The 18219-nt window shown below is 40.0% G+C and overlaps 1 protein-coding gene across 13 annotated transcripts in view; it reads right to left on the minus strand.

Annotated features, from left to right (window-relative positions):
- Positions 1 to 18219, minus strand: part of LOC131438020 (dystrophin, isoforms A/C/F/G/H) — a 1278256-nt gene that overhangs the window by 439242 nt on the left and 820795 nt on the right. For 12 of the 13 annotated variants that reach the window (XR_009230868.1, XM_058607784.1, XM_058607783.1 and 9 more), the window contains one exon: positions 4209 to 4332. Coding sequence is in view for 11 of the 13 variants with exons in the window: in XM_058607784.1 (XP_058463767.1) it covers positions 4209 to 4332 (124 nt within the window). In the remaining 2 variants the exon portion in view is untranslated. Of the gene's footprint in view, positions 1 to 4208; positions 4333 to 4577; positions 4860 to 18219 lie in introns of all 13 variants that reach the window. The other variant, XR_009230869.1, reaches the window with a different exon arrangement.

Here is an 18219-nt window from a genome sequence, read left to right on the forward strand (position 1 = left end):
AAAGCATCCGTATTCCATCACGGACAATATCGTTGTTTGGTACATCCTGATCAAGTCTCCTGGGTGAGCACCCCAACTAGTTCCGGTTATTGTGCGAAGAAAATTAATTCTCTGCTGGCATTTTTGTTCCAGATACCTAATGTGACATCCCCACGTGCCTTTGGAGTCAAACCAGACCCCCAGATATTTAAAAATGAAGGCCTGAGCTATGGTTTCACCCCTTAGTTGAAGCTGTAATTGTGCTGGTTCTCGCTTCCTTGAAAATACAACCAGCTCAGTTTTCTCCGTAGAGAACTCAATTTGAAGAGCCCATGTCGACAAGTTGTCGAGGGTATCTTGCAATGGTCCTTGGAGATCGGCAGCTTTGGGTCCTATAATAGACACAACGCTGTCGTCGGTAAGTTGTCTTAGCGTGCAAGATGTGTTGATACATTCATCAATATTGCTTACGTAAAAATTGTATAAAAGGTGGCTTAAACATGAGCCCTGAAGAAGACCCATGTAACTGAATCGTATTGTCGACAAATCATCCTGCGCAAAATGCATATGTTTCTCGGACAATAGATTATACAAAAAGTTATTCAAAACTGGTTAAAGACCATGCTTATGCAACTTCTCAGATAGAATATGTATTGAAACTGAGTCGAAAGCCCCCTTGATATCTAGGAAGACTGATGCCATTTGTTCTTTACGGGCAAATGCCATTTGAATTTCGGTTGAGAGCAACGCAAGACAATCGTTCGTTTCTTTGCCCCGGCGAAAACCAAATTGTGTATCTGAAAGCAAGCCATTGGTCTCGACCCAATTGTCTAGGCGGAAGAGAATCATTTTTTCAAACAATTTCCGGATACAGGAAAGCATAGCAATCGGCCGATACGAATTGTGGTCGGAGGCTGGTTTCTCTGGTTTTTTAATGGCGATAACTCTCACTTGTCTCCAGTCATGAGGGACAATATTACCCTCAAGAAACTTGTTGAATAGATTCAATAAGCGCCTTTTGGCAGGGTCAGGCAGATGTTTCAACAAGTTGAATTTGATTCTGTCTAGCCCCGGGGCTTTATTGTTACACGACAAGAGTGCAAGAGAAAACTCTACCATCGAAAACGGTGTTTCGTTTGTATTCGCTGTCGCGACGCGGGAGATCTTCTGGTCCGGAACAGAGTCGGGACACACTTTTTTAGCGAAATCGAATATCCAGCGGTTAGAATATTCCTCGCTTTCGTTCGTGGTGTTTCGATTGCGCATTCGTCGGGCTGTGTTCCAAAGAGTGCTCATCGATGTTTCTTTTGTTAATCCGTCATCGAAACGGCGCCAGTATCCGCGTTTCTTTGCTTTAATTAGGTTCTTCATTTGCATGTCTAACGCCGCGTAATTCCGATAATTATCACGTGTTCCTTTTTTCTAAAAACGATATACGCTGCAGATTTTTTAGTGTTTAACTCTGAGCACTCTTTGTCCCACCTCGGGTTGGGAGGACGGATGTTAGTTTTCGCGACCGGTACACGTTTCGTCTGAATTTGAATCGCGGTTCCGAGAATCCAGCCAGCCAAAAACGTGTACTCTTCCTCCGGAGGAAGTTCTTGTGTTGATTCTATTTTCTCAGATATAGAGTTTGCATAGCTTTTCCAATCAATATTTCGTGTGAGGTCATACAAAACATTGATTGTCTTCGATGGTCTTAATCCGCTGGCGATTGAGATGACGATAGGCAAGTGATCGCTACCATGGGGATCAGGGATTACCTTCCACGTGCAATCCAACCGTAGCGGTGTCGAGCAAATGGAAAGATCCAGCGCACTTGGTCTTGCTGGTGGTGCAGGAATCCGTGTCATTTCTCCCGTATTTAAGATTGTCATATTGAAGTTATCGCAAAGGTCATAGATCAGAGTTGATCTGTTGTCATCCTGAAGACAGCCCCATCCCGTACCATGAGAGTTAAAGTCTCCTAAAACTAACGTAGGTGTAGGAAGGAGCTCCATGATGTCACAAAGCCGTTGGTGCCCAATCGAAGCTCTTGGGGGAATGTATACGGAAGCAATGCAAAGGTCCTTGCCTTTCATTGTGATTTGACATGCAATAACTTCAACACCTGGTATCGAAGGGAGGTTTATCCGGTAGAAGGGATAGCACTTTTAGATCCCTAAAAGTACTCCTCCGTAGGGGTTTTCTCGATCCAAGCGGATTATATTAAAATCATGGAAGGTAATTGGTATTGCAGAAATTAGCCATGTTTCGCACAAGGCAAATGCGTCACACTCCAATATGTTTATTAATACTTTGAAGGGGTCTATTTTTGGTATGATACTGTAAAACAGTGATCGGATCCATTACCTCGTTCAATAAATCAGCCATCGAAGGATACAATCGCTGAAATGAGGGGCCATTTCGCAGTTGACTGCTTCAGAAACGATTTGACTGTGGGTATAAAACTCATCATAAGCTGTTTCAGGGGGTCGGAAATATTGAAAGTTGTGAAAATCCAGTCCACAATATGCGAGAATTTCATGAATCCAGCACTCGGTCGATTTTCTGGTTGGTTTTCTGGGATACTTGGGGATTTTGATGACCCAGGAAGTGCCGAGAATTCCTTTTTAGATCTGAGTTTCTCAAGATCAGGAGCTGTTTGCTTTGGTTTTTTTATTTTACCAGCACTTCCCATTGCTGTTACTTTTGGGGGACCCTCAGAAGATACCTTCGAACCCTTGCTAGGGAGCTTGTGAGAGGAAATATTTATCCTCTTCCTATAGCTGTGAGGGACTGCCGAAGATGTACCTTCTTGGGGATCGTCAGAATCACACTCGTCAGTTGACAAGCAAGCGTAAAGGTTTCCGGTGAGTTTAGGTGGCGTAGCACTCTTGAGCATTTCTGCAAAAGACCGTTTGGAACGAGACTGGAGAGACTGTTTCAATTAATCTCCTCGCAGTTTGTACGCAGGGCATGCCGCGAGGTCATGATGGTCCTCTCCACAGTAGAGGCACTTTTCGATGCTCGTCCCGCAAGAGCCATCCGCGTGAGCTCCTCCACAGTTAGCACAACGATACTTATTACCACAATGAGAGGCTGTATGCCCCAATTGTTTGCAATTGGAGTAATTCATGACCCGCGGCACATAGAGACGAACAGGCAGACGAACCCGGTCCCGGAGAAAGTAGTTGGGTAATGCCGAGCCGGCGAAGGTCACTCGATAAGAGTCTGATTGGGGATAGGATTTTGTACCATCCCCGGCGATCGACACTGAATGCAGCCGTTTGCAATACAGTATCTTTACATTCTTAAATAGGGGGTCTTTGAAACCGCCGGCCCCCGTACTTAAGAATATCTTCGCATGTCAGGCTCGCATCTGTGACTACGCCGTCTATTTCTAATTCGCGGGCTGGCACGTATACATAGTACTCCCGCGCAGAAAGATCACTTTGAACGATCTCGTTAGCATGCTTTGAGCTGGTTAAGAGAACCCCAAGCCTTCCTGGGCGTACTTTATCAATGCGTGTAATAGTAGAGTATTGAGACGTAAATTCACGAGATATTTTAATAAGGTTCAATTTGTTGTTATTCTTGGTCCGGAAATAGACCACATAAGAACCGGCCGAAAGCAAAGATTCATCGGGATACTTCTTTACCCTCGGAATCTCATTGTCAGTTGTAGAGGTAGGGACAAGTGGGGGTGGTTTTGGATCTGTCTTCATTTTGTCATCCGGAGGGGGGGGAACCATTACTATTACACGGAGCTATCTCCGCACAGATATGATTATGTAAGGTGTAAGTGAAATATAGATAATCAGAGGATACCAACAAAATGAAAACAATACTTAGCTTGTTCGGCTGCAAAAACAAACGGCCACCAAGACCTGATCTTGGTCGATTGCCTCTTCAGTAGATGCCTAAAACTCCGTGAGGAAGCAAGCACAATCACAATTGTCTATCTATGGCTGTGTGACGGTGAAAAAACCTCCACGAAGAAAAAGCACAAATCACGATATCTAACTCGGTGCAAAAAAAACTCAACTCGAATAGATTGTACTTATTCAGGGGTTTTGGTACCGCATGCGTATCGGTCGTGTGCTAAGTGCACATAAGGTAACTTGAATTAAATTAGGAACTTGGATTACAAAGAAGCGATTTGGGTTAAACATAACATACGTCACTCGTGCACAATGTTTTAAGCAAAATTAATCAACGCTGAGATTTTAACGACGATATTTACTCACCTTCTGAATCACTAGTATCGGATACATGTAGTTCATTTGCAGTATATTGTCTCCCACTTAACAAATTGTTTTCTATCAAAGGGCGTTTGTCTTCTAGCTGGCGGCGGAAAGCACGATGATCATCCTGCGAATAAATACAAATGCATTTAAATAGCTATGACTCCATAATTAACAACATGATAATGTTCATTCAGCTCAGATTTTGCAAGCACTAAGTGGAAACATATATTGGAGATGCCAAATGAATGAGGAACTCACAGAAAAGATGATTTTTGATGTGGAACACATCTTTATTTTCTATATAGGGGTGCAAATCAGAAACTCAAGGAAAAATACACGTTGAAATGTGGTCAGGTTTTAAAAACTTACAGCTTAGTCTATTCCGTATCAATTATTAATATTATTTCATCATTTGATTGGAAATATTTCTACGATTCGATTCGAATGTATCAAGCCACGTATTTTCAATTATGTGATTGAAATTTTAATTAGTAGCGAGCAGTGTCCTATTTGGTCTGCTAAAAATCTCCGGCATATTGGATTTCCCTGCCATAGATGACGGTTTTGAAGGAGTAAGCGATATATCAAAGGAAAAGCATCGCTCTGATTGGTCAATCGATGCAAAAGCGAAGCTGTTGGAAGCACGCGAATCTATAAATAGAAGCAGAATTATAGCTAACGTTTCTGTCCTACGCGTAGTATGCTAGAGATAGGTTGTTGCTGGACAGCAAGACAAAAAGTGCCATAAAACGATTTGAAGCTTTAATTGGTATTGCATGTGTCACGCAAGCTCAGATTAAATTCCATATAATGTCGTTTCGCCTGAGAAATTGACATCTATCCCAGGGTAAATTTTGAGTGCAAAAGATTAATTTCTAATTTACATAAGAAGAACTCGATTGATAATGAGAAAAAGTTTATTGCTTCAACCGAAATCACAGCATGGTAGAGAAACTTTATGCTATAAAAATAACTGCTTGCATACAAAACTTGAACACAAGCTTAAATATCGAAATCGCAAGTATGTACAAAGATATAATTGCAGACATTTGGGATATTAGTGTAATTTCGTCGGCAAATAAAAATCAAGACGAACGTTGTTCGGTGTTGGTTCCTAATCGAGATCAATCTAAGCAGACTCTCGTGCAATTGCGGATTCTAAAGCGTGACAATTGATTGAACTGTTTGATTGTAGATCATTAGACATTTTTGTTGCCTTGTTCCTCATCAATGGCTCGAACAACCCTATGGGGCTGATCGTTGTAGTTTTTTGATAAAGATACGCTCAGAGACAGGTCTCGACAATGCGTTCTTATGCAATCGATGCATATCTTACCTTACCTAACATTTATAGGCCTGGGGTGTCCTTTGCTGTAACAAGAATACGTCTCCAGATAACTCGGTCCATGGCTGCTCGTCGCCAGCTTACTAAAGGCACGGACGCTTCTGAGATCATACTTAACTCGATCGATCCAACTTGATCGCTGCGCTCCTCTTCTTCTTGTACCAGTCGGATTAGATTCAAGAACCATTTTCATTGGGCTATCGTCCGACATCCTTATGATGTCCGTACGATGGGTGGTTCCCCTAGCAGCTGTTGTCTCCACGTCTTCCATCTGCACTCCGCCATAGATGGTTCTTGTGGCGTACTTTTCTCGATATAAGGGTTTTTCTGAGTACAAAGTACGCACGATTCCCTGCCAAAATACGTCTCTGTATATCTCTGCTGGTGTCATTATTGGCGGTCACCAGTGAGCCAAAATACACAAACTCGTCAACCACCTCGATCAATATTTGTGGTGGGAGGTGTAGTGTTTCTTCTCTAGACCCTCTTCCTCTCATGTATTTTATTTTTGTCGCTTTTATGGCCCGTCCGATACGCCTAGCTTCAGCTTTCAGTCCGATGTACGTTTCCGTGATCTTTTCAAGATTACGTGTTACAATATCAATACCGTCAGCGAAACCAAAAAGTTGTACGAGCTCTCGGAAGATCGTGCCACTCTTGTCGATCCTCGCTCTTTGAATCACACCTTCCAAGGCAATATTTAATAAGATACAATAGAGTGCATCACCTTGCCTTAGCCCTCTCCGAGATTCAAAGGGACTCGAAAGCGTCTCAGATACTCGGACGTATCACATAACTCCATCCATCGTTGCTTTGACCAATCGCGTCAGTTTATCCGGGAAACCGTATTCGTGCATGATATACCATAGCTGTTCTCGATCGATTGTGTCGTATGCCGCTTTGAAGTCAATGAATAGGTGATGCGTGGGTATGTTGTACTCACCAAACTTCTGCAGTACTTGTCCTATCGCGAATATGTGATTCGTAGTAGCGCGGGCTCCAGTAAATCCCGCTTAGTACGCCCTACGAATTCTTTAGCTATTGGTTATAGACGACAGCAAAGGATTTGGGAAAGAACCTTGTAGACGGCGTTCAGCAATGCGATTGCGCGGTTATTGCAACAATCCAGATTATCGCCCTTTTTTTTTAGACGGAACACTACACTTCATCCATCCATTCCTGTGTCGTTCTCTCTATCTTGTGCTTCGCCATTCAGATGCTCGTCATAGTACTGCTTCCACCTGTCGATCACCTCATGTTCGTTCATGAGAAGGTTACCACTGGTATCTCTGCACATTTCGGCCTGTGGCGTGTAGCCTCTACGTGAGCGGTTCACCTTCTCATAGAATTTCCGTGTGTTATTCGCGCGTTTCCTCTGGAAAACTGTGTTCTGTCTGTTCCGTGCCCGTCTGTATCGTACCTCATTCGCTCTAGTGCGGTGTTGCAGCATCCTCGTACTTGCTGCATTCTCCTCTTCGACCAACTGCTGACATGCGCCGTCAAACCAGTCATTTCCTCGATTCGCTAACCTCGTACCTAGTACGGTTGAAGCAGTGCTACTCATGGTGGACGTTATATTCTTCCAGCCGTCTTTAAAAGTCGCCGCGCCAAGCTGCTCTTCCGTTGGTAGCACTTGCTCCAGTTAATGCGCGTATTTCTCTGCAGTACGAACGCTACGTAGCTGCTCGAGGTTGAGTCCCGGCGTTGTTGTGCGACGAGTGTTGTACACCACGGATAGTTTTGAGAACATACAAACCGCGACAAGGTAGTGGTCAGAATCAATGTTGGAACTGCGGTAGGTGCGGACATTGATGACGTCGGAGAAGAATCGGCCGTCGATGAGAACGTGGTCGATTTGATTTTCCGTATGTTGATCAGGTGATCTCCAGGTGGCTTTGTGGATATCTTTGCGGGGGAGGAAGGTGCTTCGAACTACCATTCCTCGGGAGGCTGCAAAGTTAACGCATCGTGGACCGTTGTCGTTTGTTACCGCGTGCAGACTCTCCAGTCCCATCACAGGCCTGTACATTGCCTCCCGACCTACCTGTGCATTCATGTCGCCGATGACGAGTTTAACATCCCGCCGTGGATCGGTGCGTTACAATTTCGCCACCCTGAGCTGTGATAGACACGGCTCTTCCACACGACTGGGTTTGGTAAGCGTACAATGAACATGATCTAGAACCTGGGCGCCTTACGTCCAACGTCATATATCTTCTCTGTTCATCAGACAACAAACACTAGTGTTTTCGCTCTATACCTATTCTTTCGCTCAAGCACTGGGAAGGAGGGCATATTTATAATCACGTGCTGCCTTCTCTACTGTGCATCATTCATCATCTAACATTCGAAATAGATAGACGAATAATCTGCTACGACCAGGGGTGCGATAATTTGAAATTTTTTTAACTGTCGCTAAGCACAAGACAGACACTGCCAACGATCCACTCAGCTGCTACGTTTAACAGTAGCCAACACACAATGACACGATAGCTAGGTGCAGTCGTGAGAGCCACGACACCCGACAGCAACATTGAGAACAGTTCATTTTGTCGCACTCTCTCACAGCAGTCTAAGCCACACCGTTCGCTCTGCGGTAGTGTACGTACGTTCTGAATAGGTAGCTGCTGCATTTATTTTCGTTCACGGTTTTCGAAAATGTCGCGAGCTCGAAATGTCATGACATTTCTATAACTGGACATTCATATCGTTTGTGACTACTCTGAACTGCACTAAAGTGGGAGCGACGGTGTCTATATTGCTTGACACCGCAGCGGGCAACCTGAAATAGTTATGAGATCATGTACAAAATGTTTTTTATTTAATGTAATTTATAATAGCAAATCGCTTGATAAAAACAGTATTTAGATTAACTAATAAATTCCGACATACTAATATGATATTCGAAATGTATTGCTACGGCGAAGAAAAACTTATATATATTGCCTTATGAAGCAAAGCAAAGTCTTGGCATTACATTCCTTTTGTGGAATTTTTCCTTTTTGTTTGTACAGAAATCGCAGTCGATTGTTGGTGTACAGAATCATTACATGGCTAGTACTACGATCCTACTGACATTAAGAATCCTTATGAAACAAACGTAGTTATGAAAAAAAACGAAGCGGGCAGCGGTCCAACGCGATTCGAACACCTTAACAATATATATATATATATATATATATATATAAATATATATATATATATATATATATATATATATATATATATATATATATATATATATATATATATATATATATATATATATATATATATATATATATATATATATATATATATATATATATATATACAGTTATGGACTAAATTCATGCAAACTAAGCATCTCACGCACTTGCCAACAGACGACGTGGCGTGAGATAGGAAACAACGTAAGCACTATCCCGGTTAGCAACGAAACCAGAGACCCGGCATATTAACTGCAGGTTAGGTTAGCGGCAGGTAGCTTAGGCAGTTTTCAATTAGTCTTTTATCAGAAGTGTACAAAGAAGGTTCCTTTGTTAATAATAATAATAATAAAATAAGTGTTTTAAAACTCGCTCCCGCGAACCAAGAACGTAATTGGCGCAGCCGTCCGGGAATCGGCTAAGTGGATTTACATGCGATAACAGTGGACTTGTGTATAAAGTGAACTCTTATACCTTAAGTGATTCCGCGAAAGCATCAACGTCTCGAAAGTGTGTACGTCGAGTTGAGGATCCCCCCGTGTGTAACCATCTGGACAACCAGCAACGTCAGCCGAACAGGACACGACAGCACCGTGAGTAACTATACGTTAATCATTTAAGTAGTTATTTGCGAAGAAGATTCTGTGCACTAGCAAATAGGCCAAAATCTTTTTGATAGCGTACTACCAGATAGGCGCCGTCTAAGAAAATCTCGCACTACCAGATAGGCGTTACTTTTTTTCTCTTCCTCTCTCCCTTTCTCCGAAAACAACGCACTACCAGATAGACGCTGTTTTCATTCTACTTATTTAAACTACATGAGTAAAAGGCTAGCAGAAGTCCTGTTCGCGAATCGACTGATTAATAGCGACGACGAACATAGTGACGATAGCGAGAACTCAGAACAAAATTCCCACATTCCAATAAAAAATTTGGATCTTTCATTTGACCTTACATTACAAGAAAAGGCTGAAATGACAGATCAAAACGAATTTTTGCAGCAACTTGCTAGCCAAATGAACGCGTTGACGCAATCAATCAACACGATGACTGCTAAACAAACGCAATATGAGAACATGCTAGCGACGATGAACACTAAAATAGATAACAATAGCTCCACACAGGACACTTTTTATCCTCCACCAATATCCACAGTTAACCAAAAGGACCTATTCAGGATCCCCGACCCTATTAAGTCCATCCCAGCTTATGATGGTAACCGTAGGCAACTAAATTCTTGGCTAACCACTGCCGAGAATACACTCAACATTTTTAGACCTATCGTTAACGAACAGGTATTCCAAATATATTTACAAGCAGTTAGCAATAAAATAGAGGGTAAGGCAAAAGACATTTTATGCCTCGCCGGAAACCCGACATCTTTCGAAGAAATCAAGGAAATACTAACCAATGTCATAGGTGACAGACAAGAATTATCTACTTACAAGAGCCAGTTATGGCAAAATAAAATGACTGAAAACACAAGCGTACATAAATACTATCAACGGACTAAAGACCTCATCCAAAATATCAAAACACTCTCAAAACAAAACGAAAAATATCGCATACACTGGGACGCAATTAACAGCTTCATAGAAGAAGACGCACTCGCAGCCTTTATTGCCGGCCTTCGCGAACCATACTTTGGTTATGCACAGGCTGCGCGCCCAAAAGATCTGGAAGATGCATACGCCTTCCTGTGCAAATTTAGAAGCAAAGAAATAACGGCGAATAATATGAACCAGCCGAAATTCGTAAAATCAATCCCCAACAGACAAAACCCAAATGATAAACCTAATTTTAACAAACAAACTTCTAACGACAAGCCGGAACCGAAAAAACCTTTCTACAACCAACAACCACCCACTATACCCATGGACGTAGATCCATCGATCAGGAGTAGACTCACTTTGAACAAGAAAGCGATTAATAATAGTGAAACGGTAGCCGATTCCGACAACTCGGAGCAGTCAGACGAAGAGGAGGAAAATGAAGTAAATTTTTGGCTAACAACTCAGAACATCCCCGAAACATGAATTACCTCCCATATTTAGAAACACAACATAAAATAAAATTGCTTTTAGATACAGGAGCTAATAAGAATATCATTAAACCGGGAATAATCCCCAACACAAAAATAACCAAAAATACAAGCGTGAAAAATATCACTGGTACGCACATCATCAATCGCAAAGGAGAAGTCAACTCACTTGGTTTTGACATCCCCAAACAAATCTATTCGAAGCAAATTTTCACAATTTTTTTGACGGAATCATTGGCTCAGAATTCTTCGCTAAAACAAATACTGTAATTGACTACAAAACAGAAACAATATCGATAGCAGGTCACATGATACCTTATTGTAAATATTACCCACTGAAGAAAAGTTTCAACCATATAATAACTCTTCCAAGCAACAGAAATGGAGACTGGTTTGTCCCGAAACCTACAAAACTATGCAAAAACATACTCGTCGAACCTGGCTTATACCAATCAAAAAATAAACTTACTTCTCTTCTTGTCAGAACAAACAGTCCCAAAAAACCACAATTACCACTTAAGAAAATTCAAATCAAAGTCAACAACTTCGAAACACATGATTTTTTTTTCGCAAAAAACAGAAAACTCACCCGAATTTAAAGATAACCTAAAAACCTTAATTCGAACCGACCATCTTTCTAACCTAGAGAAAACCGAACTACTACAGGTACTCACCGATCATCATAATGTCATATTAAAAGAAGACGAAAAACTGACCTCGACAACCAAAATAAAGCATAAGATCCAAACAACTAACGACAGACCAATCTATACTAAAACCTATCGCTATCCGCACATCCATAAAGAAACCGTTAAAGAACAAATTCAAGAAATGTTCGAGAACGGAATAATAACACACTCAAACTCACCGTGGAACGCTCCTATATGGATTGTACCGAAAAAAACCGATGCGTCAGGCAAAAAGAAGTTTCGCGTAGTTATAGACTACAGGAAACTGAACGAAGTAACAATAGACGACAAACACCCTATACCACAAATCGAAGATATACTCGACAATTTAGGACATTCACAATATTTCACCACTATCGACCTAAAATCAGGATTCCACCAAATCGAAATGGACGATGAATCGAGACAAAAAACGGCATTTAGTACCGATCTCGGACACTACGAATTCTTGCGGATGCCGTTCGGCCTCAAAAATGCTCCGGCAACTTTTCAAAGGGCCATGAACGCCATCTTAGGAGAACTAGTCGGCAAAATCTGTTATGTATACCTAGACGACGTAATCGTTTTCGGCAGGGACCTAAAAGATCATTTAAAAAATCTGAAAAACGTATTGGAAAGATTGGAGAACGCTAATCTCAAAATACAACTCGACAAATGCGAATTTCTCCAAAGAAATTGTGAATTTCTCGGACACATAATAACTCCCGACGGTATAAAACCCAACATAGAAAAAATTAAAGAAATACAAAATTGGCAATTGCCAACTTCAGAAAAACATATCAAACAATTCCTAGGACTTTTAGGCTACTACAGGAAATTTATAAAAGATTACGCAAAACTTACAAAACCCATGACCCAATACTTAAAAAAAGAAAAAACACTAAATGCTAACGACCCACAATTCATAGAAACTTTCGAAAAATGCAAAAAAATCCTAGTAGGCGACCCCATACTTATGTCGTTTTCGTTTTTAAATTGCACTACACAGGTGTAGCGAAAGCTGCACTGAAACCGTTCGTTTTTACCAATTGCACTACACCAGTGCTACACTTTTTCTGCACCGATACCACTAGTGTAGCACTCATCAAAAGTTTGGTGTAGCTCTGTGCAATGGAATCGTTTATTGTAGTCAATGGTTACTGTTTATGTTTTCATCATTTTTGTTCGTTTATTCATGCCATGGTGTAGCACTCCACCGGTGTAGTGCAGTTTAAAAACGAAAACGACATTAGATACCCCGACTTCACCAAACCCTTCATTTTGACGACCGACGCGTCTAATTACGCATTGGGCGCTGTATTATCCCAAATACACGAACAAAAAGACCATCCCATTGCTTTCGCATCCCGTACGTTAAATAAACACGAAATCAACTATTCCACGACAGAAAAAGAAGCGCTAGCCATAATTTGGGCCGTAGAAAAATTCAAACCGTATTTATACGGAAACAAATTCACTCTCATAACGGATTTTTATAAAAAATTCGACCAAAAACCAGAAAATAATCCGCTGGAGATTAGACCTAGAAAACTACGACTACGACGTAGTATACAGAACAGGTAAAACAAACGTCGTTGCCGACGCGTTAAGCCGAAAGATCGACGTCAATGCAAACGAAACAGACGAAACCTCAAGCCTCTCAGACTCCCAAATCAACAACCAACCCTGTTCCTTGCCAGACACCTCACACTCCGCTGATACGTCCGACGACTTCTACATCCACTGTACCGAAAGACCCATCAATAACTTCAGAAACCAATTAATATTCCGAGAAGCTACCTTCAATTCAGACATCACCGAACAAATTTTTCCAAACTATAGAAGAACAATTATCTGCCGTGGTTCTTTTAACCATGAAACCATTACAGACGCTCTGAAAACATATCATAACGGAAGGCAGACAGCCATACAAGCCCCAGAAAATATGTTGCAAATGATTCAAAACGTGTATAGAGAACATTTCTCAAACTCTAACTCCCACTTTGTCATAACCCAAAATACAGTAGAGGACGTGACCGTAGAAGAGAGACAAGATCAAATTATAAAAAGAGAGCACGAACGTGCCCACCGTGGCATACAAGAAGTGGAGAACCAGATAAAACGATCTTTCTTCTTCCCTAATATAACAAAAAAAATTCGGAAATTTATAAATTCATGCATAATCTGCGCGCAACATAAATACGAAAGACGACCATACAACATCAAAATATCACCCAGGCCAATAGAAACAGCTCCTTTCCATAGGGTCCATATGGACATCTTTGGCATTGACAAGCACAACTACTTATCCCTAATATGCGCTTTCTCGAAACACCTCTATCTTATCGAAATCCCAACTCGAAACGTTGTAGACATCCAAAACGCACTATCCCAATATTTCCTACATTTTGGCACACCTAAACTGCTAATTTGTGATCACGAAGCCTCATTTACGAGCATCCAAATCAAAAGTTTTCTAGGTGAACTCGGAATTCAAATACAATTCGCCTCTTCATCAGAATCCAATGGCCAAGTCGAAAAGACTCACAGCACAATAATCGAGATGTTCAACACAAACAAACATAAATTCCCCGAGCTCAATTCTCCAGAAATCATTGCACTTGTCGTAGCTCTATACAACGAAACCATACACTCAGCTACCTCATATAAACCTAATGAAATTATCTTCAACCAAACGAATACAATACACCCACGCAACATAACACAAGCCGCCCAGAATATATTCTCCAAAACCCGAAACCACCTAAAAAGAAGTCAAATAAACATGACCAAATACAACGACACAAAAGAACACCCCCCAGAAATTAAATTAAATGATGATGTTTTTATAAAAAAGATAACTAGAAAGAAAACTGACCCCAGATTTACAGAATCAAAATGTTTAAGTAACAACGAAAAAACAATTGCAATTAAACGAAACGTTAAAAGGAACAAGAGCAAACTAAAACGGACAAGAAACAAGAGATAACTCCACTAATATTTTCCTTTCTCGTTTTAGGAACCATTGATACAATAAAAAAATATATAGAAAATAAAGAGACGTACTACAAAACCGGCCACTGAAAGCAGCCTACACTAACCAAAATACCAGCATTCTTTTCTTTTCAGCTCAACAAAAAAAACCCTAGTATCAAATTTTTCTCTCTCCCTTCATTCAATACCAAGATGCAAATTATAACTATCTAATTTTTAGTAACAGGAACATTATGTCAGAACCTAGGAATCACAGACTTGAACGAGAAGCCTATCTTGATGTTGAAACTAAGAAAATGCAGGATCCAAATAGGGAACACTCAAATTATACATCCTATAAACTTAACAAATCTAGAAATTACTATTCAAACATTGACCAACATAGCATACAAAAAGATCTCAGATAACAACACTCTGAAAAACATAGCAAAACATAAGATTAGAAATACATATAGTAACTTCTATCAGATCAGACCAGAAACAAACCACAGATTCAAGAGATGGGACACACTAGGAAGTACATGGAAATGGATCGCCGGCAACCCGGATGCAGAGGACTTAAGGATAATCAACACAACGCTGAACAAACTAATAGACGAAAATAATAGGCAGTACACGGTCAACGAGCAACTGGGTCAAAGAATTCAACAATTAACAAACGCTATAAATAGCATAGCAGAAAACTACCACTCCAACCAGCTAGTTCTCACCGAACTAGATACAATTACGCTGATCTTGAACGAAGACACAATAAACAAAATACTACTAGACATCCAGGACGCGATACTATTATCGAAAACTGCAACAGCCAACAGTAAAATGTTATCATTCAAAGAAGTTAACACCATCAAACAAATACTACAAACCCAAGGAGTCACAGTAGACATCCCAGATGAAGCGCTTACCTATGTTACACCCAAAATAGCTACTAGCAAGGACACACTTTTGTACATCCTACATATTCCAAAACTACAGGAAAAGGAATCGGACATAATCCGTATTTTCGCATTAAACTACAACAACACAGTTATCAAAAACTATCCAATTCACCTCATCAAACATGGAAAAGAACTTTTTACAACAAGCAAACCAGAAGACTACGTTCAACGAAGCACATTCATCGAAAAGTTCCAAGACAATTGCATTTATCCCATTATCAACGGAATGCAAAGCCACTGTATAACCAAAACCGAATCCGGTACCGAAGCAAAACTCATCGGAAACAACCAGCTTCTAATTACGAATGCTAAAAACAATGAGCTAAAATCCGACTGTGGTCCAGACAACAGACCATTAAAAGGAAATCTCCTAATAACATTCTCAAACTGTACCATAATAATTATGAATAAACAATTCACAACAAACGAAATCTTCGAAGAACCACAAGTTATGCAAGGCGCTCTACACAACCTACTTATGAATCATCAACTGTTGGACAATCATGACATTGACGAGATCGATAATAGAACACTGCTGAACCGCAAACAAATTCAGCATGTTTATTTAAAGCAGTATGATAATAAGATCTGGACATGGAGTCTATCAGGAGGATTGTCTCTAACGACAATATTGTTAATAGCCTTAAGTGCCTTCATAATTCTTTCCTACAAACGTTCAAAAGATCGTTGGAAAAATCACCACAAGACAACTCATAAACCCAATAATTCCCAAACCATTACAAATTCTAGAAACCCATGCTCAAGTGCCGAGGACGCCACTTTTTCACCCCCCGGAAGAGTTATGGACTAAATTCATGCAAACTAAGCATCTCACGCACTTGCCAACAGACGACGTGGCGTGAGACAGGAAACAACGTAAGCACTATTCCGGTTAGCAACGAAACCAGAGACCCGGCATATTAACTGCATCATCAGCACCCTTGGTCCCAACAGGTTAGGTTAGCGGCAGGTAGCTTAGGCAGTTTTCAATTAGTCTTTTATCAGAAGTGTACAAAGAAGGTTCCTTTGTTAATAATAATAATAAAATAAGTTTTTTAAAACTCGCTCCCGCGAACCAAGAACGTAATTATATATATATATATATATATATATATATATATATATATATATATATATATATATATATATATATATATATATATATATATATATATATATATATATATATATATATATATATATATATATATATATATATATATATATATATATATATATATATATATATATATATACCGTTTAATAAAACTAAAATGCCATTCAATCTGGCTTAGAAGTTTTCAACTAAAACAGGTGGTTTTCGCCATTGTATTGAAGTAGGCTCAATAAAATTTCCACACAAAACAGCTCGTTGCATGCCAAACGATTTTATTAGTATTTTATTATAAAATAATAATAAGAAGAAGATAAACATATTTTGCACTCCAGCAGGCAAACATTTCACAACTCTTTCGGCAATCATCGAAGATCTAGCATGCATTTCACACTATATCTAAATTTAGTTTCCCGATATCATCTGCTTCAATTGTTTGGACAAACCGAAGAACGTTAAAAAATGAGAAAAAAAACCTATCGATACCAGTTTCCACCCACTATTACATTCACCACAGCTGTACGCACCCGAGTCTCAAAGTTGAATCGACAAACCGCACTTTATTTTTATTCCTTTAAAAAAACAATGCACTAACTTCCCTGCTTGACCTAACTTCTACGTTAATCATTTCCACCGGTTAACTTCTATTTTTTGCATTTTTCACTACATACAACACTTTCCCTCAAGCACATAAATTTTGTGCCTGACCTAACTTCTACGCTAAATACTACTTTTTGCTTTAATTACTGCTTTAGCACGAGTAATGGTGTCCAAGTTTGATTACGGTGTTACCCGGTCGCCCATGGAGCATTACTCTTAACAGTTAAATTAAGAACCCTCGATAAATTCAATAAACATCCCTTTTATACTCAAAATATAACTACCTAACCAAAAGCTATACATATATTCCAGTTTTACAATTATCTGGAATTCACTGCTAACTCTTAACTGCGAAATGTTCTTTTCCGACGTATTGATGTAAGGCTGCCCTAAATAATCCATACTGGACATTCTTGGGTTGACTAACTACCACCTATAATCAATATACATATTTTCATTGCTACGGATATACGTGAATGCAATGCGATCGCGTCGCTTGTGTACATAATCAATTAACTTGCTCGGTGGTACAGTTTTTACTGACTGATGCAATATGTTAAAATAGGCACCCGTGAGCACCGCGATAACTTTACTGATAAATTATTAGGTATAATGAAATATGGTTTTTGTAAGATCTTTATGATAAGATTTCGCCCTGATCTTGATCTATGATAAAATAAGAGCTGTTGCATGCCCCATTACTTACTGAGCTTGATGATAGCATCAAGTTGATCGCGCGGGTAGTAAATTTAAAAGGTTGTGTTGTCGGAATGTGAAACTTTTAGCCCTAAGATTGCCGTTACAAAAGCTTTAAAATTTTTCGTTTCTTTTCTTAACTGTTTACATGTTCATTTATTACATATTACATTCTTCCATTTAAATATTATATGAAGTTAGCTTCCCTAACCTTACAATGCCGTAGCGTGTGCTTCTATTCCAGTCCCAGTGCCGCCTTGTAGTCGCTTTTGTCTGTACCTTATCTGTGTGGTGATCGAACGGTTGCTAGTCTCGGACTCTGGGTGCAGTGTCGTTTCCTCCATAATAGCTCGTTCTTCTCGCCTGGGTTTTCATTATCAAACATCTCGGTTAGTATCCTCCGGTTTGTTGACCATAGTTTAATAAT

Source organism: Malaya genurostris, chromosome 3, assembly GCF_030247185.1.
Source record: "Malaya genurostris strain Urasoe2022 chromosome 3, Malgen_1.1, whole genome shotgun sequence".
Taxonomy (NCBI): domain Eukaryota; kingdom Metazoa; phylum Arthropoda; class Insecta; order Diptera; family Culicidae; genus Malaya; species Malaya genurostris.